We start from the raw sequence: 27095 nt of genomic DNA, 5'->3' as shown, positions 1-27095 counted from the left end.
AAAAATCCTGGCTGCATTCTGGCCTAAATTCACTGAGGATACCTGAGTAACAAACAGCCCTAAGTTTCAGTGGTTTACAAAGCAGGAGTTGATTTCTTGCTTGGGTCACTTGTACTGCTGGTTAGCTACGTTATACTTCAGGCAGCTGTTTCTGTCCCTGCATCTTCTCATTCCCAAACCCAGAAAATGATTTGACAAGCTGCTGCACTGTGTGCAGTTTGCTGTTCAAATTATATTTGCTAAAAGCGACATGGCCAAATATAAGATTGCAGGACAAGAGGCTATTATCCCCCTACAGAGAAGCGGGAAGTGAACAATTTTGAACAATAATACCATCTATTTCTACTGCTTGTTAGTTGATACTAGAAAATTATTGTTAATTTTACAGGCACCATACTGGTAATGTGGTTATGTAGGAGAAATTTTTAGGAAATACATGGAGAATTATGAGTAATTAGAGATGAAATGGCACCATAAAAATTAATAGAAAAATGAAAGTGGCAAAATGTTAATAATTATTGAATTAGTGATGGTTATATGAATAGACATTACATTGTTTTTTCCTAACACGTTATGGGTTGAATTGTGCACCACTCCACCCCCAAGATATCTGTGGAAGTTATTTTATTTGGAAGGAGGGTCTCTGCAGATGTAACCAATTAATATGGAGCCACTGGAATACTGTACCTTTACTCCCACATGACTGATTTCCTTCTAAGAAAACAGACACATGCAGAGAGGGAGAACACCACGTGAAGAAGGATGCAGAGATTGAAGTGGTATGTCTGCAAGTCAAGGGGAACCACGAATTGTCCACTGTTACCAGAGGCTAGGAGAGAGGCATGGAACAGATGTCATTAGTATTCCCATTTTACAGATGTGAAAATTGAGTGGAGAACAGTGAAGTGACTTACCTGGGGTTACAGATGCCACAGGTGGTGGAGCAGAAATTCTAGTCCACGGTTTTAACTCTTAGTCCCTGCTCCATGCCACTGCCCCTCATTTGTTTTTATTCATCAGCCCTGAAGTAGTTTCTCAGTGTGCTAATGATTTAGTACTTTCTGAGCCATGACATCCTAGAGGTATATGGATAGTGTAATCCATTAATTCCCAAACAGTTTATTTACCTACAGCCATTATGAATTTTTCATATCCATGCACTACTTTATTTTACTCATATTTGTACATGTTAACTGTCTTCTTTTTGAATCATTTTATTGAAAGTAACCTCCAGCCTATCAAGAAAGAACATCACCAGCCCTAGGAACCTATCACAGTTACTTTTCTCCTTTCAAGGTAATGGCCTTCTTAAGTAACTGAGTTAGGCTCATTTCTGAACTTCATAGAAATGAAATCTTATACTGTATGTTCTTTGGCTTTTGATCTCTTTAAACTAACATTATGCTTTGGCGATTCAACCAGGTTGAACACAAAATGGTAGTTCATGACTCTTCATAGCTATATGGTATTCCACTGTCTGACTGTATCATCACTGAAAAGATGCTAGGTTGTTTCCAGTCTGAGAGTATTTATGGATAATGCTGCTCTGAACATTCTTGTTCATTTCCCCAAGTTTATGATGAGTGTATATCTGCCTGGAGTTTTTAGGTAATGGGAAATGCATCTGTTTACTTTAAGTAGATGATTTCATATTTGCTCCAATGTGTTATTGATGAATTTACACTTCCAACATGGTTTGTGATCGTTCCTGTAGCTCCACATATTCATGAGCCATAGATAGTGTTAATCTTAACGATTGTGATTCTGGGGCAGGTGTTATGGTGTAGAGGGTTAAGCACTGCCTGGGACACCCACATCCTGAATGACAGTGCTGTATCCTATATCTGGTTACTTTGCTTCTGCTTCATTTATCTGCTGATGCACCTGGGAAACTATGGATGATGGCTAAGTACTTGAGTTCCTGCCACTCATTTTTTGGGAGACCTGCTTGGAGTTCCTGCCTCCTGGCTCTGACCTGGCCCAGCCCTAGCTGTTGTGGCCATTTAGGTTCTGAATCACAGCATGGAAGGTTTCTCTGTCTTTCTCTGTGTGTGTGTGTGTCACTCTGCCTTTCAAATTAACTAATTAATCTTTTAAAAAATATTTATTTTATTTGAAAGGCAAAGTTACACAAACACACACACACACACACACACACACACACAGAAAGAGAGAGAGAGAGAATCTTCCATCTGCTGGTTCACTTCGGAAATGGCTACAACATCTGGAGCTGGGCCTGTCCAAAGCCAGGAGCCAGGAGCTTATTCTGGGTCTCCCACGTAGGTGCAGGGGCCCAACCACTTGGGTCTTCTTCTGCTGCCTTCCCAGGCACATTGGTAGGGAGATGGATCAGAAATGGAGCAGCCAGGACCTGAACCATTGCCATTATTGGATACCGATGCTGCAGGCAGCAGCTTTATTTGCTATGTCATAGCTCTAGCCCCACTAATTAATCCTTTTAAAAAATTATGATGTGTCATCTGGCGTGCATGTAGTAAATTTTTTGTGCTGTATATTTACATGGGAATGAGTAGCATTGATTATCTTTTTTTGATTGGCCAATTAGATATCCTTTATTGTGAAATATTGTTTAAGTCTCTTGACCATTTTTTAGACTTAAGTGAATTTATTTGAAAGGGAAACTTCATGTTATTACTATAAATGGAAAATCAGTACCATATGCCAAAAATATGACTATTAAAATAAATGAAATTCCAGCATAATGCTCATTCTTTATAGTACTACATTTTTGTTTTCTTTTTTCATTTTTCCAATAAGGAAATGGAAGCACTTCAATTCCAGGCATACTCAAAGTCTTGTAAAAAGTCAGTGGTAGAGTTAGATCTGGCTCAGAGAGCCTTCTCCCTTGCAGTTATTTAGGAATGTGTCTTCTAGTTTTTATTCCAGACTATTGCCCCCAGGTAAAATGAGCATTTCCAGCAGAAGCATAAGTAAACTGCAGTAATGAGAGCAGGATTTTACTTAAAGTGAGAGTGAGTATACATTCAGGTGTGAATGTGGGTTAATGCCTGGGGAGAGAAGCTCCACATGCGAGGGCCACAGGGGGCTGCCTGTTAAGAGGGAGTGTGAGAGAAGACCTAAAGGGGCACTGCGGGATACAGTGATCCCTTTTATGCAGTAGGGACTGGTCCTCTAATTGAATATACAAATGGGGTGGAGTTTGGGTGGGGTTTAATGCATGTGAGAGCTTCTGGGAGAGTTTCTTGGTGTCTCCACGTGGAGCTCATCATGGCATCTGCTCCTTCTTGGGCTTGGAGGGGACTCAGATGCATCATGGGAAAATGGGTATGCTGGGTTGGCACGCGAAGGGTTGGAGTTAGGATGCAGGTCTGGAGACAGAAGCTGCGGAAATTGTTTCAGCTTATTTGTTCCTTATCTGGCTCCCTGCCTAATTCTGCCATGTCACAGTGACTTAGGAAAATGTTGAAGAGGAGGGGGCAGAGCAAAAGCTGGAACTGAACTCTCCTCTAGGTGTGGCAGTTAATAGCAGGAGCTGTTTGTCAAATATCTGCTCAATGCTAGGCACTGTGCGTCCCGTTACATGGGCCATCTCACCCTTTGCACTGTGCCCATTCAGGTTGGCCGTTGCATCTATGTTCCAGGCAGGAACAAGAAAGGGAAAGAAAGCAGAAGGCTGTGCTTCAAGCTTAGAAGCTTAGTTGTCTCTTTTTATGAAGATGTAACAAAGCTGCACACATTCTGCTTACATATTTTTGAGCTTTGTTATCTTCTAGGGAGATTGGAAAATGTAGATTTTTAAGATGAGCATTTGGCCACCGGCAACAACGTGGGCTTTTTTAAACAAAGAAAGATGGGAGAATGCTATTGGATGGGCAACTGGAGGTTTCTGCCTCGGACACACAGGGGCTATAAAGGGGTAGTCTGCCAGGTCCTATTAGTGTGAACCATCACTCCAACCCCTCAGCCTGCCCTGTACCCCCATCCTCCCCTGACAGAGCCTGTCTACCCACAGAGAAAAGGGAGAGGAAAAGGGAGATCAAGAGATTGGTTGGGAATTCCTGGTGAGATGCTACTTCTTTCCCTCTCATACTTGCCTCCACTACCACCTGCCTTGCCCCCCACCCCCCAACCTGGTGCAAAGATGAAACAGACTTACATTGCTTAAAGACAAGACGGATTCTGAGAAACAGGCACTGGGTAATTTTGTCGCTGAGAACACTATAGCATGTACCTAACAAATCAAGGCAGCATTGCTATCACTAGCTGATACAGTCTTATGTGACTAATATGCAGTCTGCCATTGCCCCAATGGTCCTTTTGTTGTTGCATAACTATACTGGCAGGGAGAGGGGAAAGGCTCCTAGAAAAAAAGGGGTGTTGTTTACCTTAGCAGGTGAATTGCAAGGGAGCTGGGGACCTACAGTTTTCCTGGTGGCACCACTGTAGAGGGACACTGAGAGACTCACTGGGAGATGCTCACGGATTTGATCTCTTCTGCTCTCCCTGAGTCTGGGGTTGTGTGTGAATTTATAGACCAGTGGTTGCCATGCACTTGGACATCTCTGAGCAGCCTGGCCAGAAGAAGGAACATCATGTGGTATGCCTGAGCAAAGAAGGGATTCGCCTTACTACAATCCCATAAGAAGGAAACCAGAGCATAGCAGAGGAGGCAGGAGCTGGGAGTTACCTGCGAGGTCACTGGGTAAGAATAATCACCTCCTCATGGAGAGTCTGGTAGGACCAAAGGCAGCTAAGGTTGTTCCATTCCAAAGGATCCTCAGTAACAACAGAGGATCACAGTGGGCTGAAAATCGCCCCAGAACAACCATGCACCATGCCAAAGCAGACAGAGCCCTTCCCAGCCCCAGGCTAAAGACCATGTAGTTTTTAAAAGGCCACACTTTTTTTTTTTTTTAAAGGCCGTACGTTTTTTAAAGGCCTCTGACTCCCTTATCCCCAGCTCAGCCCTCAACAGGAATTAAGCCTTGAAAAGAGGGTAGCAGTGCAGAGGGGCTCAGCACTGGCTGTGCTGTCCATCCATTTCCAGCTATTGGCTGTGAGTACAGTAAAAGAACAGACCCAACGCTCCTACTCCAAACTCCTTCAGTGATAGGCCTGGTTTATGCTGGAGTGAGGGGAGGGGAAGAGGAGAAGTGAGGATTAAATAGGATTGAGATCACAGATTTGAACTGCAGAAACTGAGCTTCAGATTTTAAAAGTGGCTGAAAGATTATGGGAACCTGGCCAAAAAGATGTATTAGAGCAATATCATGGGGTATATGTGGATGTACTGATAGCAGAAATGTAGTAGATAAATGTTGTTTCATGTTTAAACTTTTTGAATGAAGACGAATCAATAACTAGTCATAATAAAGATAACTTACATTTACAGAGCACTTACAAATTGCTCTGTGGTACTGCATAAACCTTTCATAGTCATCTCTTTTTATCTTCAGAATAACCCATTTTTTTGAATGGCAAAATAAAGAAACTTTTAAGTATTCTATAAATCCCCAAAAGCAGTAGAAGGGAGTTCTACAAACTGCCCCCCCCCCCAAAAAAAAAAAAAAAAACTGCATAGCATGCAGTAAGCCAATTCCTGACCCTGGGGTGGTGGAAGAAAGTAGCAGTTTGCTGTGTGCAGAGTAAGGAGTCAGGCAGCCTTTGCTCAATTCCTGGACTCCCCAGTAGATGAAGGGTGGTGACTTTTACGGCAAGTGATCAGTTTGTGTGTGGGCCCCGTGTCAGTCCACAGTGCTTGTGAGCTTCCTTGGGTTGGTCAGTGACATGAAGGTGGCGTGTTCTTCAGAAAACACTGTGGTGGTAAAGTGAGCTCTGGCTTGTCCATGGTCTGCAGATAGAGTGATTATCACTTTGTTTAATCAGGACTTGAAGTCCCTGCAAAACATCTCAAAATACAGTCTAGTGGTAGTGTGAAAGCCGTAGAGATAATTGCACTCTGAATGTGCAGTCTGGAGTCCTGCAGGGCCAGCCTGACTATTGTACCACTCCCTTGATTTGATGAGTCAGTCTGTAATAAGGAGTTGTAATCACCACAGTGAAGACAGAGGATGCAGGCTAAGGGAGAGTGGCTGGGGCCTGATCAGGTCTACATCAAAGACATTAGGGATGGGAGCTTGGTTTCACAGGGGTTAAAAGTCTACACTTTTAACTACAATACTCTGCTGTCATAAAATAATTAGCACTTAACATAGCCCTGTTGCCGTGTTCAGTACTCAAGATACATTTTCTGGATCCATCCTCTCAGCTTCCCCATTGAGATGACTTATTGTCCGCATTTATCAGATTACCTACAACAGATGCAGTAACTTTTGAAATACTTGGCAGAGACAACCAGCAGAGCAGAGAGGCTCACTCAGGCTACTGTCTTCAGGGATCAAATCAATTTAGATCCTACCTATCCCTAGGCTGCTGATAAATGAAGAAGACAACCACACTGCAAGGGACAAGTAAGTGCCACAGAAGACACACAGAGAAAGCATTGTAAGAATCCTCAGGAAAGGGGCCAGCGCTGTGGCACAGCAGGTGAATGCCCTGGCCCGAAGCGCCAGCATCCCAAGTGGGCGCCAGTTTGAGTCCTGGCTGCTCCTCTTCTGATTCAGCTCTCTGCTATGGCCTGGGAAGCAATAGAAGATGTCCCAGGAGCCGACACCATGGCTCAGTTGGTTAATCCTCCACCTGCAGTGCTGGTTCTAGTCCCAGCTGCTCCTCTTCCAGCCCAGCTCTCTGCTGTGGCCTGGGAAGGCAGTGGAGGATGGCCCAAGTGCTTGGGCCCTGCACCCGCATGGGAGACCAGGCTTCAGATCAGTGCAGCTCTGGCTGTTGCAGCCAGCTGGGGAGTGAACCAACAGACAGAAGACCTCTCTCTCTCTCTCTCTCTCTCTCTCTCTCTCTCTTTCTCTTTGCCTGTCTCTCTGTGTAACTCTGACTTTTAAATCTTAAAAAAAAACAAAAACAAAAACAAACAGTCCTCAGGCAGAATGTGACTGGAAGGGGGGAGTAAGCCTCAGGTATACTTAAAATTTGTAGAACTTTTTGTAAAATTCTTCACATGGGGAATGCACAGTGGCACAACTGCAATGGAAAACTGTATGGCTCCAACTTATGCAAAAGTGGTACACATCAGTAGAAACCATACTTTGAATTATGAGTTTTGAGCTTTTCCTTGACTAGTGATATGCACTGTGATTCTCTCTCCAGATCCTGGACAGTGGCAGTGAACAATAGTTTCCAGCCATGCAACTGTGAGTATAAACAACTAGTATCTACAGTGTACTACGTTGTTGGAGGGTTTGGACTACTGCATTTTGTGTTTTCACATTCCATTATGTCTACAAAATGCTCGTTATGTCTGCTATACCCATACAACCATTCTATTTTTTTTTTAAATTTTCTGTGCATTATTCAATGAATTACATGAGGTATTCAACATATTATTATAAACTGGGCTTTGAGTTAGGTGATTATATCTACAATCATCTAATGGAAGTGTTCTGAGCATGTGTTCTTTTTAGCTGGGAGACAGAGAGAAAAAAAGCAGAGAGAGGGGGCTTCTACCCTCTGGTTCATTTCCCAAATGCCTGCAATGGCTGGGACCGGGAGGGCTGAAGCTGGGAGCCAGGAACTCAATCCAAGTCTCCCACATAGGTGGTAGTAGACCAATGATTTGAACCATTATCGCTTTTTCCCAGAGTGGGAAGCTACAGTCAGGAACCGATGTACTTAAATGAGACACACATTTTAGGCAAAATGCCTGCCCCCTTAGCATATTTAAGGTAGGCTAAGCTATGCTATGATGTTTGATAGGTTTAGGTATATTCAACAGGTTTAGGTATGTTCAACACATTTTACTTACTTATTTGAGAATCAGAGAGATAATCTGACAGACCAATAGAAAGCCCTCTTCTGCTAGGTCACTTCCCAAATGCCTACAGTAACCCAGCTGGAGCTGAAGCCAGGAGACAGGAACTCAAACCAGGTCTCCCATATGGATGGTGGAAACTTAATTACTTGAGCCATTATCGCCACCTCCAAGAGTATGCATTATGAGAAAGCTGGAGTCAAGAGTGTAGTCAGATATCAAACTCTGGTACTCCAATATTAGACACAAGAGTCTTAGCCACTAGGCCAAACACTCTCGCCATTAAATACACTTCTGATTCATATTTCCAATTTATGGTGGGTTCATTAGGACATAACACTATCATACATTGAGAAGCATCTGTATAGTAGTTCCACAAAAAAACGTGGAATGACTATGATCCTCCAATTCTATATCTAGGTATATACCCAAAAGAATTGAAAACAAGGTCTTGAAGAGATATTTTGTAGCTTATGTCCATGACAGCATTATTCACAATATCCCAAAAGTTAGAAGCAAATCAAGTATCACAAAATATGAATATATAATTCAGCTTACTTCTGACACATGCTACAATATGGATGAACGTTGAGGACATCATACGCAATAAAAAAAGTCAGTCACAAAAACACACATACTGTATAGTTGAATTCATGTAAGGTACCTAGAGTAGTCAAATTCATAGAGACAGAAAGTAGAATGCTTGGTTGTCAAGGGACAAAGGAAAAGGGGACTGAAGAGTTGATTAATGGACATAGAGTGCTGGTTTTCCAAGATAAAGGAGTTCTGAATATTGCTTCACAATGGTGCGAATGTACTTGACAGTACTGAAGTGTACACTTGAAATGATTATAAGTTCTGTGTGTATTTTACCACAATTAAAGATAAGTAAAAGATTCTATAGGCAGCAGGTATTTATGACTTAGCTATACACTGGCATCTATTGTTTTTATTTCTATTAGATAGATCACTTGTTCACTTCAGGCTGACAGAGGAAAAATAATTGTCTTTGGTATGGAAGTCATATTTCATTTTGTTTTCTCTGATGCTGACTCATTTCATTTGTGCTAAGAGCTGCATTATGTAAATGAAATCCAGGGTGAAAGAGATTAAAAAGAAGGAATAATTTGTCTCTAAAATCTTCTTCCCTCTCTGAACCACTTTAATCTAATTTCTGACTGAGAGTAATATGCATGCTTCCAGGAATGACTGCCCAAGTCTGTCATGGTTTTGAGTCAGATAGAAGCATTAGGACATACCAGGATGCACAAGAATATGAAATTTAGAACTATAATTCTAGAATAAATTATGATTAAAGGGCCTTGAAATTGGTATTTTTTTCTGAATGAATTTTATTTCTAAATAATTATTGATTGTGCATCCCTGATTGGACATGTTTACTTAACTGCCCATCCTTTCTCTATTTAGCAGAGGTTCTAGAAGGATGTGGTTACTGGAGGGCATGGAAATGATGTAAGGAGCACAAACCAGGGAAATTAGATGTATGAGACTACTTCAAAAAAGTTCATGGAAAAGTGGAATTAAAAATAAGTGTTTATTTTGGAACAAAATTTTTAAAATAATACGTGGAAAACACATGAAAAAAACTATGTATGGACTTCCAAATTCATGTTGCACCAAAATAAACTTATATATTTAATTCCATTTTTTCATGAACTTTCTTAAGTACTTTTGTATGTTTCCTAGTTCACTTGACTTTGCTTCATTTAATCCCATGAATTTACTCATGAATCGAACAAATATTTCTTAATTCCCTCATAGTGCACTTGAATTTGTTCCATTTAATTTCATAAATGTACTCATTCATTGAGCACATATTTCTTAATTTCCTACCATGTGCCACACACAACAGTATGCATAGCAAACAAGACAACCATGGTACCTGCCCCATGGAGTTCATGGTCAGTTGGAAAGATAGACATTAAACAAAGGGTTCACAAGTGATTATCACAACAGAGTTGTGTTAAGGGTTATGGAGCAGGCTGGAGGCCCTGTTCTGATTTTGGGGATCGGAAATGGTGCATGAATTTTTCCCTGAGGAAGTAGTGTTTAAATTGAGACCTAATAATAAGGTCACAAGACAGCTTGCTTCATTGGTTCCTGAAACTTTTGAACTTTAATGGCGAATAAACAAAACATTTTTGCTTGCATAAGATTTTGAAAAGATTCCCACAACAATGTGAGTTTCAGTCTCTTTGATCAGCCAATTAAAAACACCTATTGGGCACTTTCCATGTGAGGGTGCTGAATAAGTTAACTGAGTGGGAGGATAAAATACAGTAACAATACTTTCCAAGCATAGCTCTGAGTTTCCATATTCTCATTTCTTCCCTCTCAATGGGTCTGTAGGAGACCATTATTGTCCCCATTTTATAAGAAAGGAAACAAACATGACTTGCCTAACGTTCTGAGGCTTCCAAATCTAGGATTTAGAACTTTCCCTATTTGTTGTCTTGACACAAAAGGATCCTGTCGATTCCACCACCTTATATTTGTATGTTTTAAAGAAATGAAGTTGGTAGTTGTGATTTTCGCCTGCCCAGCATCTACTTTTTTTTTTTTTTTTACTTATGGCCATGACACTCCAACTGTCTTTTTACTCTCTGATCACGTGATAAGGTGAGGATAACCCTATGTCACCTTTGCTCCAGGGTGTGAGATGGCCAAGACTACCATAATATCTTAAGAGGAGTTAAAAAAATTCCCCCTCCCCAGACAGACCCAGTCTTGTACCTGGATAAAGGCTTGGTGATTGTGGTCCACACTGGACTTAAGACCCTGCTTTCCCTATTTGCAGTGGAAAACTTGTATAATTATTTGTGATGGCCATCTTCCACTGCTTTCCCAGGCAAGTAAGCAGTGAGCTGAATTGGAAGTAGAACCACTGGGACTCAAACCAGTTCTCTGATATGGGATGCTGGCATTGCAAGTGGTGGCTTAACTCACTGCACCACAGTGCCAACCCTGAAAAAAATTTCCAATGATATTGTTTGTTTACCATGCCTGGAGACAGTGCTATTCATGGAGAGGAAATAATATGCAAGATATTTTTCAAAGCTATTATCTGCCATGCCTAGAACAGTGCCTAGCACAGAGGAAACAATCAATAAATGTATTTTGAATGACTGAGCCAACAAATTCCTTTTTATACACACACACACACACACACACACACATATATATATAATTGGTTTTCTTCAAAAGTCTCAGTTCCTTGAGGTATATACAAAAAAATTGTTTTTCTCAAGAATGCTCTCTCATGTTCTTTTTCACTAGTTAGCCAAAAAAAAATCTTGACCAGATCAGTGTACAAGATTGGTCAAGAGCTCTGTGCTCCCAGAATGCATGCCTCTTTCTCCTTGTCAGTCTGATTCTTCTATCAGCTTATGGTGAGGAGGTGATATAGCCCATCTGGTCCTTACATCTTTCAGCAAGTCCTTCTAAGAAGTAGGTGTCTACTAGGCTCATTAGATTCTCTCAGACTTTTTAGAATATTGAAGTGAGTACTTCATATCTAATATTCTCAGGTTTGGGCCTTTGAAATAATTTCCAAACAATAGGAAAAATCCCACTCAACATTTTATCATATTTGAGTTGGATCAAAAGCAACTAAATATAGATGAGATGATTTATTTTAAAGATTTACTTATGTATTTGAAAGGCAGAGTTAGAGAGAGAGAGAGAGAGAGAGAGAGAGAGAATATCTTCCATCGCTGCTCCACTCCCTAAATGGCCGCAATAGCCAGAGCAGGGCCAATATGGATCAGATGACTTTGAAAGAGAATAGGATGACATTTTAAGTAAGTTCAGGCAAATGAGTAATATATATGTAGTGGATTGAGGGATATCCCCAAAAGAGATGGAAAGCAGGGAATAAGAGGAAAGCCATAAGAAGCAAAGTAAAACTTGAAGATATTAAGTAATTACATGCTAAGGACTTTGGTATTTTAGGAAAATTAGTCTTTTTGTGGTATGAGGGGTAAATGAGGGTGAAAAAAATCTGAAAGAAGCTAGACTAACTGAAAATCTTTTTACTATTCAGATTCGCAGTGCAGGTTCAAAAGAGGAGATGGATTTAAAAAAAGGTGTTCATAGGGTGTTTTGTACAAAGAGCTGGAATCCTTTTTAGAAAAGGCAGGGTATTAAGATATTGCATGATAATACAAAGGTATTGTTATTGACACAGAGGCAGAGTAAGTTTAATAGAATGTAAATTCTACCACATAACAAGGAGTTATTTTTAGGGCTGCATGTTGAATGCTCATAACAATTTAGTCCCCAATGGGCCATAAATTGGTAGCAAGACTGATATAGGAAGATACATTTCAATTTAATTTTTTCCAGTTACTGGACTGGTTTATTGAATAAAAGAATTCAAAATCTTCATGCTCATCTAAAAATGGAAGCTGGAATGTGAATTGACTTTCTGTTTGGCTTAAACTGTTACTTATTCTCACGCAATGGAAATTAAAGATACAAGAAAATCCAATAAGTATTTTGTGAATAATTTCCTTGGGAAGAGTTATTTCATAAAATGAGTTCAGTGAAATCTTTGCTTTTATTTTAGTAATGAAAATGCATGCATAACATATACTGCTATCCTTGCTTGATTTTTATTATTGGTTTGGTTAGTAGGGTACCAAAGTGGTTCCTTGAACATTAATACACGGAATTTTCCCCCTAAATATTTCTGGCATAGTTTTCTTCTGATGCATAGTTATCTCTGAAGAAACATTAAATTGGGAAGAGAATTCAAAGTATTTAACAGGATGTACTACATTATATTACTGACACTGCATGCATTTACATCATTTAAGAAATCTTTTTAATCTACAATGCTTTGTTTTTGAAGATCACTATTCGAGAATACATTCTTACAAGAAGTCCTACCCCCTTAGATTCAACTTATCATGCATGCAATCTGAAAGTTACCCACCTTTTTAAGTTACTATGTTTATAAAGAAGAATTTTGTAATTATACAAGCTCAGAATGAGTAATGGCAATATAAATCAGAACCTAAGTAGAGTAACTTTATTTACATAAACATAATCAAATTATCTTCACTCTCTAACCATATTTAGGCTTTGTTTTACGTATATCCGAAGGTGAACATCGTCTTTTCCACTTCCACATTACATTTTGGTCAGATTTATCTTCATTTTCCTAGGCAACCAGGCTTGAAAATTTGGAATCATTGTTGGCTATTCTCTGTTCTTCAATAACAGTGGTCAACATATTGAGTGATCATTCAGTGCCAAATTCTGTGTAGAGCCCTTTACACATAATATTTCATATCTTCACAGCAGTTATTTTAAGTATTTACTGTTATTATCCTCATTTTAAAAGAGGAAAAACAGTTATACAAAGATTAAGTCATTTACCTAACATCACATAAGTGGTAGAGGCAGGACTGGAAGTGAGGAATGAATGGAAGATTTTATAATCGCAACTGATTCTTCTATACTGCCTCCTAATAACACCTTTCTGTTAATCTAAGAATTCACTGATTTATTCATTTGTTAATTTATTCTTTTATTCCCAAAATACATATTAACAAATGTGGATCAGAGACCATAAAAGATGGTAAGATGATTAATAAAATCATCTTACCAAAGTCCTGCCCCTAACAATTTAGGTGGCCAAACATTAACTAAATATTAAAGCAAGACTTAAGTGTTCTATGCATGTTATTTTGTTTCTGGTTCTATAAAATTGGATACTTTGGGCTATAAATAACAGGGAACTTATAAAAGTTTAAACAATGTTGGAAATTTACTTAAATCACACATATAAGTTTGGAGTTTGGCAGTTTCTGAATTTCTTCAGTGGCTCAATGTTACCATTTACCAACTACAGTACTTTTCACTCTTCTGTTTCTCTCTCGCTGTCTAAAGATTATTTATTTAAAAGGCAGAGTTACTGAGAGAAAGAGAGAGAGAGAGAGGGAAGGGGTGGGATGAGGGAGAGGGAGGGGGAGGGAGAGGGAGAGAGAGATATCTTCCATCTGCTGGTTCACTCCCCAAATGGCTGAAATGGCCAGGGTTGGGCCAGGCTGAAACCAGGAGCTTGGAGCTTCATTTGAATCTCCCACATGGGTGCAGGGGTCCAAGCCCTTGGGCCATTTTCTGATGCTTTCCCAGGCACATTAGCAGGGAGCTGGTCCTGAATTGGGGCAGCCAGGTCTCACCAGCGCCCACAGGGGATGCGGGCATCACATATGGCAGCTTTACCTGCTATGGTACAATGCTAGTTCCTCTGTTTCACTTTCCATTATGTTTAAGAGAGGCCTCTCTGCTATGATACCAGAAACATGTCCTCACATTACAGCATTTAAAGCAGAAAGGAAGGATATGCACAGAAAAGAACTCTTTATCTATGCCTTCTCTTTCATCGGGGAAAATTTGTTTTTAACCAGAATCCTCCAGCGGTCTGCTCCTTATGTCTCAGGGGATAGAGCATGCCTTACATTTGTTAGTACTTGTTATACTCCTAGAGTCCAATACTTGGTGCATTCTAGGGGTTCAGTAACTATTTATTCAATATTTATTGCATCAATCAGTGAATGGAAAGTGTCCTTTAGGCCATTTGTCAATGAGGCTATAAAAGTCATAAAAAGAACCAGTCCCAGGACTCTGCACCTCAGTTTCTGTTACGACAAGACAAGAAAAGGAACTAATTTCCTAGGGCTTCTGTAACAAAGTATTACAAATCATGTGACTTAAAATAACAGACATGTTTTCTCCCACAATTCTAGAGACCAGCATTTTGAAATCAAAGGGTAGGCAGATTAGTTCCTTCTGAAGGCTCTGGAGGGAAATCTATTCAATGCCTCTCTCCTGATCTTCTGGTGGTTCCTAGCAATACATGATGTGCCTTGGCTTGTAGGTGCATCATTCCAATCCCCAAGTCCATCTTTACATTTTGTTCTCTGTTTCCTGTCCTCTTTCTTCAAAGGAAACCAATCATTGGATTTAGTGTCCATGCAAATCCAGTAGGATCTCATCTATCCAAAGACTCTTTTCTTTTTGTCTGTCTGTCTGTCTTTCTTTCTTTTTTTTTAATTTGACAGGTAGAGTTATAGACAGTGAGAGAGAGAGACAGAGAGAAAGGTCTTCTCTCCACTGGTTCACTCCCCAAATGGCCGCCAAGGCTGGTGCGCTGCGCCAATCTGAAGCCAGGAGCCAGGCGCCTCTCCACTGGTCTCCCATGCAGGTGCAGGGACCCAAGCACCTGGGCCATCCTCCACTGCCCTCCGGGGTCACAGCAGAGAGCTGGACTGGAAGAGGAGCACCCAGGACTAGAACCCGGCGCCCACATGGGATGCTGGCGCCGCAGGCAGAGGATTAACCAAGTGAGCCATGGCGCTGGCCCCAAGACTCTTTTCCAAAATAACTCCACATGTTGAGGTTCTAGGCATGAAATTTTGAAGACACTGCTCAAGCTACTAAGAAATCAGATGAAAATGATCATTTAAGGTACATTTCTATCATTAAATTAAGATCCTGCTGTACCATACACAAATCATCAAGGAACCAACTACTGGAATTCATATCTGATTTAATTGACAATTTTTATTGATACCCTTCAATGACAGATGATAAAAGACAGCAAAAAAAAATTCATCAGATTCAATATACAACCAAAGGATAGTTTTCTATGAATAAAAATGTACTCTGAGTTGTACCCAAGATGTTGGATTTAGAAGACAAACTTGGGGCTAGAGCTGTGGCATAGCAGGTAAAGCTGTCACCTGTGATGCTAGCATCCCATGTGGATGCCAGTTCGAGCTGCTCCACTTCTGACGCAGGTTCCTGCTAAAGCACCTGGGAAAGCAGTGAAAGATGGCCCTATTGCTTGGCTCTTGAATCCATGTGAGAAACCCAGAAAGAGTTCCAGGCTCCTGGCTTCAGCTTGGCCAAGCCTCAGCCATTGTGGCCATTTAGGGAGTGAACCAGGGAGTGGAAGATTTCTCTTTCTCTCTCTGTAACTTTGACTTTCAAATGAATAAATAAATCTTTAAAAAAGACAAAATTTTAAGGAAACTGTATTAGTCAGCTTTTCACTACTACAACAAAATACCTGAGGCCAAATTATATTCAGTGTATAGCAGAAACTATAACAAATTTGTTCAAAGAATTAAATATGACAGTAGCCGGCGCCGTGGCTCAATAGGCTAATCCTCCACCTTGCGGCGCCGGCACACCGGGTTCTAGTCCCGGTCGGGGCGCCGGATTCTGTCCCGGTTGCCCCTCTTCCAGGCCAGCTCTCTGCTATGGCCAGGGAGTGCAGTGGAGGATGGCCCAGGTGCTTGGGCCCTGCACCCCATGGGAGACCAGGAAAAGCACCTGGCTCCTGGCTCCTGCCAGGATCAGCGCGGTGCGCCGGCTGCAGCGGCGGCCATTGGAGGGTGAACCAACGGCAAAAGGAAGACCTTTCTCTCTCTGTCTCTCTCTCTGTCCACTCTGCCTGTCAAAAAAAAAAAAAAAAAAAAAGAATTAAATATGACAATAAAAATAAATAGTAAATCTTAATAAACAGAAACATTAAAAGTCAAAATTCTAGAGTTGAAAAGTACAATTGAAATGAAAATTTCACTAAATAAGCTCAACAGAAAAATCAAGACAGTGGAAGAATCAGCAATTTTGAAGATAGATCACTAGAATTCAAAGAATGGAGGTAAAAAAGATTAAAGAAAAAATGAACATTTGGTATTTGGTGAATAATGGCAGGTATTACAACACATGTTCATGGGAATACCAGAGAAGAGAAAGACAAAAGCAGAAAAGTATTAGGAGAAATAATGACTGAAATTGGGTCATGTAAGCCCTCAAACTTAGTTGTTTTTATTGGCTATTATTATTTTGATTTTAAACATGAATTCTTGACTATCTTATTGATTAAGAAAACACCTGCTGGGTTTTAGATAGAAGCTGTATTGAATTTATAAATCAATTTTGGGAAAACTGATGACTTAAAAATACTGAATCTTCCAATTTGCAAACATTGGACATATCTCCACTTCTTTAGGTCTTTGATTGTTGGGGAGCAATATTTTGTAATTTTCAGTATACAGTTCTGCATTTGGGTTAATTTATTCCTGAACATTTCATTCTTTTTCTTAAAGGTTTATATATTTAGTTGAAAGAGCTACAGAGAGAGAGAGAGAGAGAGGGAGGGAGGGAGAGGTCTTCCCTCCACCAGGTCACTCCCCAGATGAACACAACAGCCAAAGCTAGGAGCCAGGAGCTTCTTCTGGGTCTCCCAAATGGATGGCAGGAGCACAATCACTCAGGCCATCTTCTGCTGCTCTTTTCAGGTTATTAGCAGGGAGCTGGCTTGGAAGTGGAGCAGCCAGGACACGAACCCTATCTGGGATGTCAGCATTGCCTGCTGCAGCTTTACCTACTATGCCACAACACTAACTCCTACTTTATTCTTTTTGATAATATTGTGAAATTATTTTAATTTCATTTCTAATTGTTCCTATATTGACTTTTGTATTCTTATTTTCATGCCTTATTGTGCCAGCTGGAACCTCTTCTCCAATCTTGAATAGAAGCGGTGAGTGTGGAAATCCTTGCCTTGTATCCAGTGTTAAGGAGACAGCATTCAGTTGTTCATTTTTAATCACATTGATAGTTGTAGGTTTCTGTGGCTGCCTTTTACCAAGTTAAGGAAGTTAATTAATCCTATTCTTACTTTATTGAGAGCTTCATCATAGCTGTTTGATTTTATCAGATGCCTTTTCTACATCTGTTGAGATGATCAAATGTCTTTCTCCTTTATTTTATGGGATAAGATCTTTTGTTTACCACATTTGACAACAGATAATTAGCAACAGAATTGGGGTTGGTCTTTGAGAGATACATTACTTGCAAAATATCATTTACTTCAAGGTTCACCTATTGCTTTTAGTCAGGATGCCATTTGGAAAGCCAAACGTTAATTCAGATTTTTTTTTTCTTTCTTAGTGATTGTTGACAAAAATACACAAGGAGAGAGCTCACAGTAGTTCCCAGTACACTATGGCAGTCTTTATTTAGTCTTTCAACATGATTTACTGGATGCTTTCTCTATGTCAGGCTCCGTGGTTAGCCTTGGTGGTTCAACAATGCACAAAACACAAACAATTCTGCCCATAAGGAGTTAACAGTCAGGTGGCAGAGGCAGAGTAGTACACCAATCTATGATAGATTGTGGTAAGCCAAGTGATGGATGAGCACAAAAAAAGGAGATGTGACCTAAGTCAGAGAAGGCTTCTCTCAGTAAGTACTGGATGAGCTGCCATTTGAAAGATGAGCGGAGAGTTAATGAGACAGAAAGGGAGGAAGAGCACTCTGGGTATGTTCAGAGGTCCTTACAGTAGCAAGAGAACTGCTGAGGGCAGGGGTAATGTGGCTGAATCCCGCAAGCCTTTGGGTATTTACAAGTTTTGTCAAGGATTTTGGACCTTTATCAACTGGTCAGTGGGGAGTCATGGAAAGGGAAACAGGTGTGACAGAACTAGATTCGTATTTCATCGCTGGCAGCTGTAGTGGGACAAGATGAAACGCACAGACTATTTACAGGGGTGTGGCTGCATCCACGAGACCGATAACCGAGGCTTGGAACGTGGTAAAGGTGGTGGAGACTCAAAGAAGTGGATGGATTTGGGATGTATTTTGGAAGTAGGGTCCACAGGCCCTGGTGATGAGCTGTCTCACAAAGTCGCATCCACTAACAGGATTATCGATAAGCCACACAATCTCCTCCGTTCTCCCGCGATAAAGATCCAAAGGCACGGGCAGCTCTCAGGGCCGATGGCCTCACAAAGCGCAGGCGCAAGGCCCATTTCCCCCAGCTCAGTTTAAGAGGCTCCTGATTTCACCCCTGGACGTCCTGGCTGGAACCGCACTGTTTCCTGGGCAACGCCATTGTCGGGCGCTCCGGGCGGGGGAGGGGTAACTAGGACAACGCCCGGAAGAGAACTCAGGAAGAGAGGGAGAGTCAGGGGGAAAATAGGCAACAAGTGCCGCTGGCCCGATGGTCACGGGTGATTCGAGGACTCGGCACGCGGCGAGAGCGGAAGGCGGGAGGGCTGAAGAACGCGCCTGTGATTGGTGGGCTGGGGGCACCAGGACGATGGTGATTGGGCGAGTCTGAGCCGAGGGCTGCATTTTTGAACCGCGTAGGGTTCTGGGTAGCAAAGGTCTTGGAAGAGTCTTAACTGAAAGGGGGAGGGGGCGGGACGCCAACAAACGGCTGAGCTCACAATCTGGGCTGGGACTAGACCCGGGCCCCCCTCCCCCCCCATGGAGAGGGCCAGGCCGGAGCCGCTGCCTCAGCCGCGCCAACTGCCGAGGGCGACACCGCCGCGCCCGTTGCGCCTGGCTCCGCCCTCGCTGTCGGTCGAGGGCGCCTCCTTTCGAGCAGCGGCCGCCGAGCCCCCTCCGTCGCCGCCTATCCCGTGCGCGGCCGCCATTGCGACCATGGCCTCGTCGTGCGGGGACGCCCCGGCGTCGGGCGTACCGCCCGCGGCACGGCGGCTACTACAAGTGAAGCAGGAGCAGGTGTTGCTGCTGCCTCAGTCCCCGGACGAGGGCGCCATTGCCTCCCCGGGGCAGGCGCGGCTGCTGCAGCTGAGGCCTGAGCTATTGCTGCTGCCGCCGCCGCCCACCCCCGAGGGCGGTCCCTGCAGGCCCGAGTTGCACCCGATGCAGCCCCGGGTGCTGCAGGTCAAGGCCGAGAAGCCAGAGCCGGGGCCCAGCTTGGACCCGTCGGTGGCACCTCGGAGGGCCGTCGAGGCAGGTCCTAGAGCCTGCAGGACGGCCAAAGGGGAGGGCCCCGGGCCGGCCCCCGACAGCAGCCGAGGGAATGAGAAGGGCAAGATGGAGCCGGAGGAGGTCATGAGGGATGCGGTGAAAGGCGGGGAAAGCAAAAGCCTGCCGGCCTTGGGAGAAGGAGTCATCAAAACGGAGGAGCCGGAGAGATTCCACGAGGACTGCAGTCTCGGCCCGGAAGGCGCGTCCAATGGCCTGGGCCATGACAGCAAGGAAATGATCCTGACCCAGACGTCCAGCGCCTTTGGGCCGCACCAGCAAGACCTCAGGATCCCCTTGACTCTCCACACCGTCCCTCCTGGGGCGCGGATCCAGTTTCAGGGACCTCCAGCTTCAGATCTGATACGGTTGACCAAGGTCCCCCTGACACCAGTGCCTATTAAAATGCAGTCCTTACTGGAGCCTTCTGTAAAAATTGAAACCAAAGATGTCCCGCTCACCGTGCTTCCCTCAGACGCAGGTATAGATGGCAGGGGATTCTGGTTTTCAAAACTTCGTCTCTGTTGCCCCAATAGCTGCCTTGTGAGCAGTTCAGAAGCCTAAACTAAAAAAGTAAACATGGAACTGATTCTTTTCAGGGCCAAGTCTGCACAGGTATCACTTCTGATTGACATGTATGTATACAGTAAAATAACGAACACCTTCAGTATTCCCAGACATTCCCGGTCAGTGGTGAGATTTAGAAATAGTCTCGTGAGACCACAGAAAACCTTCAGTTTCTGTGCTGCAAACCATCATCAACAATATCATAATAGTGCCATGCTTAACTTGTATCTTAGAAACAGTGGTGTTTAAATGAAAACGTTTAAACAAGTTTACATTGATGATAGAGGTTATTTTTAAAAACGAACATTAATTTTTTCAGGAGAGAATATGTTATTAAATGTAAAGCTTTAGAATTTAGTTTTCTAAAAGCTAAGGACTTAAAATGAAAATACTGTAAGCTAGAAAATTTGTTTTTTGAAGAAATGACTATAGTTAGAACAGTAGCAACCAAAAATAGGTGTCTTATTTCTACCAGCATTTCCAAAATCTTATTTTAAGATTTAGTTCAGACAGAACTGCACCAGTGTGTATCTTGGAAGGTCATGCTAATCCTCAGTTCATATTTTTATTAACTGTTATGTTTATTTTTGTTTATTTTTTCTACCCCTCCCCCCTTGTTTTTACCTTTGTAGTTTTAAGCCTTTGTTTTCATTTTCTAAACGAACAAACAACTGAGGATTTTACATATTTCATTCTTTGCATTTTTTGCTTATTTTTTACGTCACTTATCTCTAAAGTAAGTTTATAGTCAGTTCTTGTAGGAGCTACAAAAGATCGGTGAATTTATCTTTAATATAATTTCAAATGGCTCTGTGACTCTGAAAAAGTCACTTTTATTACTTTTCTCTTGTTTTTCTCCCTGGACATGGGACTAGTGTTGATGAGTCACTTTGGCAGGAACTTCACCTTCACAATAAAATACAACTTATACAGTAGTATTATAAATATTTTTGCTTGGAAGGACACAATAGCATGTAAATAAGTTCCTCTAAATATTTATGAAGCACATATGTAGTGGTAGGAATGGCTATGAATAAATCATAGTTTCTGTCGCTTGATGGACTGTTTTTCATGGGGAAAAATTTCAGATGTTATTTGCTGTTAGAAGTGTTGGCAAAGCTCAAAGAAATAATGTCAGGAATCTATTGCTTTAATGTTATTTCCACAATATCTTCAATAATATCCTCTTTGAGAAAAAGGAGAGTAATTCTAAGCTACAGTTTAGAATGCTAAGTTCAGAGGTTATAAGGTACTTGGGATTATTGGCAGTTCTTTGGCTCTATTGAGGTACATGTTTTCTTCAGATATTAAAAAAATTAAGAAGGATAGATGGAGGTGCACTTCACTTTAAAATTGTTTGTGTATGTATGTCTGTACGTGGCACATTAATTTAGTCTCTTAATTTTTGTCGTGTAGGAATACCAGATACTCCCTTCAGTAAGGACAGAAATGGTCATGTGAAGCGACCTATGAATGCATTTATGGTTTGGGCAAGGATCCACCGGCCAGCACTAGCCAAAGCTAACCCAGCAGCCAACAATGCAGAAATCAGTGTCCAGCTCGGGTTAGAGTGGAACAAACTTAGTGAAGAACAAAAGAAACCCTATTATGATGAAGCACAAAAGATTAAAGAAAAGCACAGAGAGGAATTTCCTGGTAATCAATTGAAATGAACAAAACATCTTTCTAATTTCTTTCAAATTAATTTATTTAGATAAAGATTAGATTAGGTTGAGACTGAAAGAAATGTAATTTTTTTCTAATCTATGTATTATAAAGAAAATAATGGTTAACATTATATTAATACTTGAAATGATATTGAGCATAAGTGTCTGTAAGTTTCCAAGTTGGAGGATACCTGGTCTCGTATTTACCAACTAATGGAAACCAGGGGACAAATAGTTTTATTATGATTTTGGTTAAATACATATAGAGATAATAGACCTAAGTTTAATGAAGATAAACAGGGTCCTAGGCTATAATTTTGCTGATATATTTGCAGATATATAGGTATTTTTGCCAATATACTTAAAATCATAGAAACAAAAAAAGTCTATTTGCATGATCCAAGATAATGAGAATGCAGGGATTACACCATGTTCCATTTTACCAGACATTCTTTACTTCCATCATGATATGGTTTGAAACAAGTCTGATTTCTCCCCAGCAATGAAACATTGACATTAAGCTTCAGAAAATGCACAGTGTCTGGCCCACATGGCTATCATGGTGGGTGAAGAATTATTTTTTTCTAAAATATGAGCAGAGAGATTCTTGGAGGGAAAATCAGAGGCAGCAACAGTGGGGAACCAGTGGTACTTCTGCTTATACAGTGGCTACAACTGCCATTAACTCCGTTCTTCTGACTGTAGGAGGAAATGGAGTTTACTTGGACATTGCCAAGCCTAAGAGGGTGACTCTTCCTGAACTGGGTATAAGAATAGGGATTGCTCATCAGTGACTATGTCATTGTGAGAAACAGACAATTGTATAAAGTGAGGATACAGGAAGAGATGAATCATGTGAAACTGGGACATTGTTTTATAGGTAGAGGACAGACTTTGGATTTATTCTCAATAGCTTTATTACACGATTCCAATATAGATACAATTTATGTAATTGGTTATAAGGCATTTGACTTCACTCTTCAATTATGGTTTACAACATTGGCTATTAGGAACTGTATGGATATGTGTAATAAAACGCACAGTAGAGGAGTCATTCACATACGTAGTACCGTAGAACTTGAAAAGATACTTTAGATCATAATTTTTTTGAAGATTTATTTATTTATTTGAAAGGCAGAGTTACAGAGAGTCAGAGAGAGAGAGAAAGGTCATCCATCCACTGGCTCACTCCCCAGATGGCCACAACAACTGGAGCTAGGCTGATTTGAAGCCAGGAGCCAGGAGCTTCTTCTGGGTCTCCCACATGGGTGCAGGGACCCAAAGACTTGGGGCATCCTCTACTGCCTAACCTGGCCACAGCAGAGAGTGGGATTGGAAGTGGAGCAGCCTGAGTGCCCATATAGGATGCAGGCACTGCAGGTGGCAGCTTCACCTGCTATGCCACAGCACCAGCCCCTAAATTATAATTAAAAAAAAAAAAAAAAACAACTTTGAAGTGCTTTGCATTTTAATATGAGAAGCATCTCAAAGCTAAACCATTTATATATTCATATTCAAAATAGTTTATTTTCTTCTATAGGTTGGGTTTATCAACCTCGTCCAGGGAAGCGAAAACGCTTCCCTCTAAGTGTTTCCAATGTGTTTTCTGGTACCACACAGAATATCATCTCTACAAATCCTACAACAATTTATCCTTATCGCTCACCTACCTACTCTGTGGTAATACCCAGCCTACAGAACCCCATCACTCATCCAGTTGGTGAGTTGGCTTTATTGTCAATTACTATTTTTTAAAAAGTACATAAAAATTTACCTCTTTAAGTTGAAATTCTTTTCTGTTAAAATTAATAATTTATAAAGCAGTATTACAAATCAAAAGGAAGAAATTGAGAACATTAATAGTAAGGAAAAATCTCATTATCTGCCTAATCTATGGGGTAATTCAGTAGGAAACAGGAGGGTCTTTTTACTATCTGCATAAAAAAATGCCCTACTAATGGGGTGTGAGGCTTCTCTCTTAGAACTTAGTAGTGATACTGCTATGTTAGGATAATTTTCTCATTGCTCTAGAAAGCAATGGGAGTAGTCTATTTTCTGCCAAATACCTGTTTGCTTTATTATATTGTCTCTCCCTAAATTCTCATCTATTATCAATATTTTACAATTCTTGTCAATTTTAAGAATCCAAAATTGAGAACCTATTATTCTTAATGACTTGTCATGGGACTATCCATTGTTAGTTTGTTCTTCCAGAACTTGTTTTAACCATCTTTGAAGGAGTGTTTTGTACATTCACTATTTGCTATTACCTACGTGTCTTAAAGCTCCTTAAGACAAAACTACCTAAATCTGCTCTTTCAGCTTCTATCTCCTCAGATTCTTCTGGTAACAAAACTACTCCTATAAACAGAGATTTAGGTATCTTGGAAATTGACTTATTAGAATCTTATGTATTTGCACTGTTTTTTAAAAGTATCATTTTAGAAATCCATAGCAACAAAGTTACATTCAAGATGTCTGAGCTAAGAAAGCTGATCCAATAGCTCTGTTTTTTGCCAGCACAGTCAGGCATTCTCACATGTCACTGCTTCATAGTATCTCCTTTAATCCCATATTTAGTGTAGGCTTGATAATGTCTTTGTCCACTTTATCTTGTTTTTCTAGTGTATTATATGTGATTCTGTTTTCATAATATATGTTTCTCTCTCTGTCCTTTTTGTTGCTCAAGACCTAACTTACATGTACTTCAATCCACTATTAAATACTATGAGTTTTTTTTTCCCCCCAGGAATAGATTTATCAGTGTACTTAGTTGAAACAATTGATATTTTATATAATATTTTAATTTTATGCCATTCTGAGATGTAAGATAGCTAAAACAAAGATTTTCTTCTAATATTGGTAGTATTCTTTTTTTATAGTTAAGATAGATTTATTTATTTATTTTTTATTTGTTTGACAGAGTTATAGACAGTGTGAGAAAGAGACAGAGAGAAATGTCTTCCCTCCTCTGGTTCACTCCCCAAATGGCCGCCACGGCCAACGCTGCGCCCATCCAAAGCCAGGAGCCAGGAACTCCCTCCCGGTCTCCCATGCGGGTACAGGGACTCAAGCACCTGGGCCATCCTCCACTGCACTACCGGGCCACAGCAGAGAGCTAGACTGGAAGAAGAGCAACTGGGACTAGAATTCAGCGCCCATATGGGATGCCGGCACCGCAGGCAGAGGACTAACCAAGTGAGCCACGGCGCCAGCTCTCTCCTATGGCCTCGGAAAGCAGTGGAGGATGTCCCAAGTGCTTGGGTCCCTGCACCCACGTGCAGACCCAGAAGAAGGTCCTGGCTCCTAGCTTCAGATCAGCCCAGCTCTGGCCACTGCAACCATTTGGGGAGTGAACCAGCAGATGGAAGATTTCTCTCTCTCTACCTCTGCCTCTCTGTAACTCTGCCTTTCAAATAAATAAATAAACTTTTTTTAAAAAAGATAATGCTCTCTGTTTAACAAGTGAGATCCAAGAAATAAATTCTTATTTTTATTAGATATCACCAGATATAAGGGACATTGTGTGTGGGGGAACTAAACATGATCTTGTCTTAAATTTGATTATTGTTGTGTTTGGCTCAGAATTACATTCTATAATTCTGTCACACTTAAATGTAGCATCATGGATATAAGAATACTATCTATACTATCTATCTTTTTTTCCAGTAATCTTTGTGCATTGGTATGATATTGTATAGATTTCACCAACTTTTGAGGTATAGAAATAGACCTACCAAGCTAGAGCTTTCAAGGTCACCACTTCCAGTAGCTGGAAGTTACACTTACTTTTCAAAAAATGTGTCAGAGGCCATTCAGATATTCTTTAATAATTAATTTCTCAGTTCTGCCTTTGAGTTTTTCCCTACAATTCTTAGGTGAATGCCAAAGATCCATTTGTATTCAGTCTGCCATTTTGGACATTTTATGAATTTGTCATTGTACTGTAGTTGATCTTGTATTCTTAAACTGTCTACTATGAAAATTAGTTAGGGTTCAGAAATCTTAAGGTCTTTTTTACTAGGAAGAAGTTTGCTGAGTCTATTTTCAGTTGTCTTTTATGCTGTAACGACTAATTCCACTGATTCTCTTCTTTCTGCAGAAGTATTTAGAGAGCCAGTTAGCATTGATTTTGAGGCCTCTGAGCTATGGCTCCATATTTTTCCATTAGGCTGCCTGATTTTTTTTTTAAAGATTATTTATTTGAAAGGCAGAGTTATGTAAGAGAGAGAGAAAGAGAAAGTGAAAGAAAGAGATTTTCCATCCTCTGGTTCACTCCCCAGATGGCCACAATGTCCAGGGCTAGGCCAGGCCAAAGCCAGGAGCCTGGAACTCCCTGTCAGTCTCCGTTGTGGGTGGTAGGGACCCAGGTACTTCGGCCATCTTCCACTGCTTTCTCATGTATGTTAGCAGGGAGCTGTATTTGAAGTGGAGCAGCCAGGACTGGAACCTGTGCTCATATGTGAAGCCAGCATCACAGGTGGCAACTTAACTCCCTGCACCACAATACTGACCCCTGCACAAACTCAATAAATTCTATTTGATTTGGCCGATTAGCCATAGAAAGTCTCTGATTTGAGCCACATTTTTCCTTCGGTGTTTTTAGCATTATCATGTAACTTAACCTTTATTTTTCTATGACATTTTTGTTTGTTATCCATATCAGTTTTTTCCCTAACCAATATCTATTTTCTGAAAGTTGAGTAATCCCATGGTGTTTTTTTTATCTTATTAATCAGAATCTTAAATTTAAATATGTTGTGATTACTACTGCATAATATTTTACACAGTTGATTTATAGATTTTTCTAGTAGTCTTTCTTCATTATTTGGCTCTTAATCTTATTTTACTGTGAATCATATTAACCCTACTTATCCTAATAAGCAATTATTTATGCTTAACTAGATATTCCCAGCACATTTTCATCCCATTAATATATTCATTCAATCTATTTGAAATCTGACAGTGTAATTGTGTTTTCTCCCTTGTTTCGATAAATTTTTCTATCTCACATGTCTTCTGTGTAAATCCATATGTCTCAGTATCAGTACTGCCTACTTGTTCACTCTACTACTTGATGTATATTAAGTCCCTGTTATAAGCCAAATTCTATGCCAGTGACAAAGAATAAAAATGTTTATATAATTTCTGCCATTAAAGAGTTCTTGAGTAGCTGT

At 40.8% G+C, this 27095-nt stretch overlaps 1 protein-coding gene across 2 annotated transcripts in view; it reads left to right on the top strand.

Moving 5' to 3' along the window:
• The first annotated feature begins 19170 nt into the window (after nt 1-19170).
• The window catches only part of SOX30 (SRY-box transcription factor 30), a 50578-nt gene continuing 42653 nt past the window's right edge, over nt 19171-27095 (top strand). For both annotated transcript variants that reach the window (XM_008255331.5, XM_070076383.2), the window contains exons 1-3: nt 19171-20165; nt 21668-21907; nt 23459-23638. In XM_008255331.5, the coding sequence (XP_008253553.4) occupies nt 19178-20165; nt 21668-21907; nt 23459-23638 (1408 nt within the window). In that variant the 5' untranslated portion in view covers nt 19171-19177. The remainder of the gene's footprint in view (nt 20166-21667; nt 21908-23458; nt 23639-27095) is intronic.

The sequence above is a fragment of the Oryctolagus cuniculus genome, chromosome 6, assembly GCF_051225735.1.
Source record: "Oryctolagus cuniculus isolate XC-2025 breed Fujian yellow rabbit chromosome 6, ASM5122573v1, whole genome shotgun sequence".
Lineage (NCBI taxonomy): Eukaryota > Metazoa > Chordata > Mammalia > Lagomorpha > Leporidae > Oryctolagus > Oryctolagus cuniculus.
This window is presented reverse-complemented; position numbering and strand designations above follow the sequence as displayed.